Source organism: Malurus melanocephalus, unplaced genomic scaffold, assembly GCF_030028575.1.
Source record: "Malurus melanocephalus ecotype Western Australia unplaced genomic scaffold, MMel_1.1 scaffold_491, whole genome shotgun sequence".
Lineage (NCBI taxonomy): Eukaryota > Metazoa > Chordata > Aves > Passeriformes > Maluridae > Malurus > Malurus melanocephalus.
Window position 1 is genome coordinate 469,098 of NW_026623723.1, and position 2,579 is coordinate 471,676.

General features: G+C 40.5%; 1 protein-coding gene across 1 annotated transcript in view; it reads left to right on the forward strand.

Moving 5' to 3' along the window:
* Positions 1-2,579, forward strand: part of PALD1 (phosphatase domain containing paladin 1) — a 24,862-nt gene that overhangs the window by 9,689 nt on the left and 12,594 nt on the right. Inside the window, exon 18 of the mRNA XM_057381089.1 lies at positions 2,271-2,571. Coding sequence (XP_057237072.1) covers positions 2,271-2,571 — 301 coding nt within the window. The remainder of the gene's footprint in view (positions 1-2,270; positions 2,572-2,579) is intronic.

Consider the following 2,579-nt stretch of genomic DNA (forward strand, 5'->3'; position numbering starts at 1 on the left):
CATCCCATCCAGCATTCCCATCATCCCAAAAGGGTTCCCCTCATCCAGCAGAGGGCAGGGCTGCTCTGTCCCGCTCTCCTTCCAGCCCCAAAAGGCTCCTCTGAGCTCGCCAAGGGGAGCTGTCCTTGGGAAGGGACCCATCCGTGCCCAGCTGAACCTGAGCTCCGCAGTTTTGCTTGGGAGCCTCTGTGGAGATCATCAAGAAGACAAAAAGGGTTATTTTTCATCAGATTTGGGATTTTTTTTAACCTGTGCAGCTATTTTGTGGGGCCTTGGGAGGGCTGAGCCTGGGGCGTTTTTCCTGGGATGGAATAACCCAGCTCTTTTCGGGGCTGCCATCGAGCTGTGGTTTATATCTATTTATACAGATATAAATCTATATTTATTTAGTGGTTTCCATTATCCACTGCCAATGATTGATGGAGGGAAGGAAAACCAAAATGTTCCATCACCCAGGGGCACCTGCAGCTCCCTGGGTTTGCCTCCTGATTTCTGGGATTTTTGGGGGGCTGGGAGAGGGAGCATTTCTGGAGACCTGGCTGTTTGCAGATGTGGCGATTATTAATTATTCATTAATTTGTTGTCACATTTTTTAAAATGAATTTATTTTTATTTGGGATAAGTACCTTAATTTAATTTTGGYTTTTCCTCCTTTATTATGTGAGTTATAATTAATATTATTACTCCAGTGGGGACTTTCACTGGAACTTGCATTTCTTGGCTACTCCATCCATCCCATTGGATTTGGCTTGSCCACATGCAAACACTTTAATTTKAATTTATTTTAATTTCTTTATTAAATTAAAACAATYAWAAWTTAATTTTATTTAATTTATTTAATTTTCCCCCACTGATGGGCAGCTTGAAGAAGAGAATTATGGGAATTGTTGGGGTTTTTACTGGGAGGTGCTGCTTTTCAGGGTTAGGGCAAACAGAAGGGAAGGAAATGGTGTTTTGGGGCTTGGTTTGGTTTGTTCTGACCTCTTCCCWCCCCTAACTGGGAGGAAAAAATAGAGAAAATGTAGGAAAACATAAATAATGGGATAAAGGAGAAATGATAGGATGATAGGATGATAAATAATAGGATAATAGAAAAAAAATAAATAGGATGAGAGAATGAAATGAGAAGTAACAGGGTAATAGAAGAAAATTAAATAGGATTATGGAATAAAATGATAAGTAATAGGGTAATAGAAGAAAATTAAATAGGATAATAGAAGAAAATTAAATAGGATAATGGAATAAAATGATAAGTAATATGAGAAAAATAAATAGGATAATGGCATAAAATGATAAATAATGGGATAATAGGATAAAAAATAAATAGGATAATATAAAACATGGTAAATAATAGGATAATAGAATGAAAAATAAATAGGGTAACACAGTGCCAGGATAAATAACAGGATAATAGGATCTGTTCTCTACAAACACTGGCACACATAGGTGGAGGAGACGCCTCTTCCCAGGGGCAGAACTGGAGCAAGGAATTGTTGATTTTTGGGATGGTCTGTGGGATGGACTGYGGRATCAGGGCTCTGATTCRTTATTATTTACTAATTCCTAGAAARGGCAGYRTGCAGGGCTYGTCTGTTCTTAAAACAGCAKCAATAATAATGCGRATAAAATYATTGTAGAATTACACGCAATGTATAATTGTACAAACAACAAATAGAAGTAACAAATGCGTGAACATTATAGTGTAAATMATACATCATAAGAGATACATTTGTAATTTATATTTATTAATAATTTATATTTATATTAATTTATGTTAATTCATATTCATATTAATTTATATTTTATTAATAATTAATTTTATTAATATAAAATTAATTATTGATAAATTTAAAGTAATTAATAAAATAGCACTGGGAGATGTGATGTTCACCGTCCTCAGAGCTTCTCTTCCTCTGGAAGGGAGGCTGAATGCAGGTGGGAATGCCTTCCAGGGAGATGTTTTTCCCTGGGGAAGTGCTCACATTTTGCACCTGGCTGTCTATCCCTGTCTCCTGGAATCCACATTTCCCCCACATTTAGCCATCCCTCACCTATTTTTGACCTCTGGCAATGTTGCTGCCCTCTGGAAACCACAAGGAAATGAGAGCCTGGAGCGCTTATTTTTGTCCCCAAAGCRTTCCTCCCTCTTCCCATGCCCTTCCCGTGGCTTTTCCCTTTCTCCTGGTGCCTCCTTCACCACCCAGCTCCGGGATAGGGGTGAGGGTGGGCTCCAGGTTAATTTTGGCTTTTCCTCCTTTTTTTTTTTCCAGGGAAAGTCGGCCAAGGATGAGCGGGAGGCGCGGCTGCTGCAGCTGAGGAGCCTGCAGTACCTGGAGCGCTACATCTTCCTCATCCTCTTCAATGCCTACCTGCACCTGGAGAAAAAGGACTCCTGGCAGAGGCCCTTCAGCCTCTGGATGCGCCAGGTGAGGCTTCCCTGCGAGGAAAAATGGGAATTTTYTGGGAAGCAGACACCCATCCTTCRATTWTATAGGATTTCTGGAGGGTTKTTGGGGCGTTGTCTGTGGTCCCTTTGCTCCTTGGGTTGGTGGCTCTCACTGGAGATGGATGGCATCCCA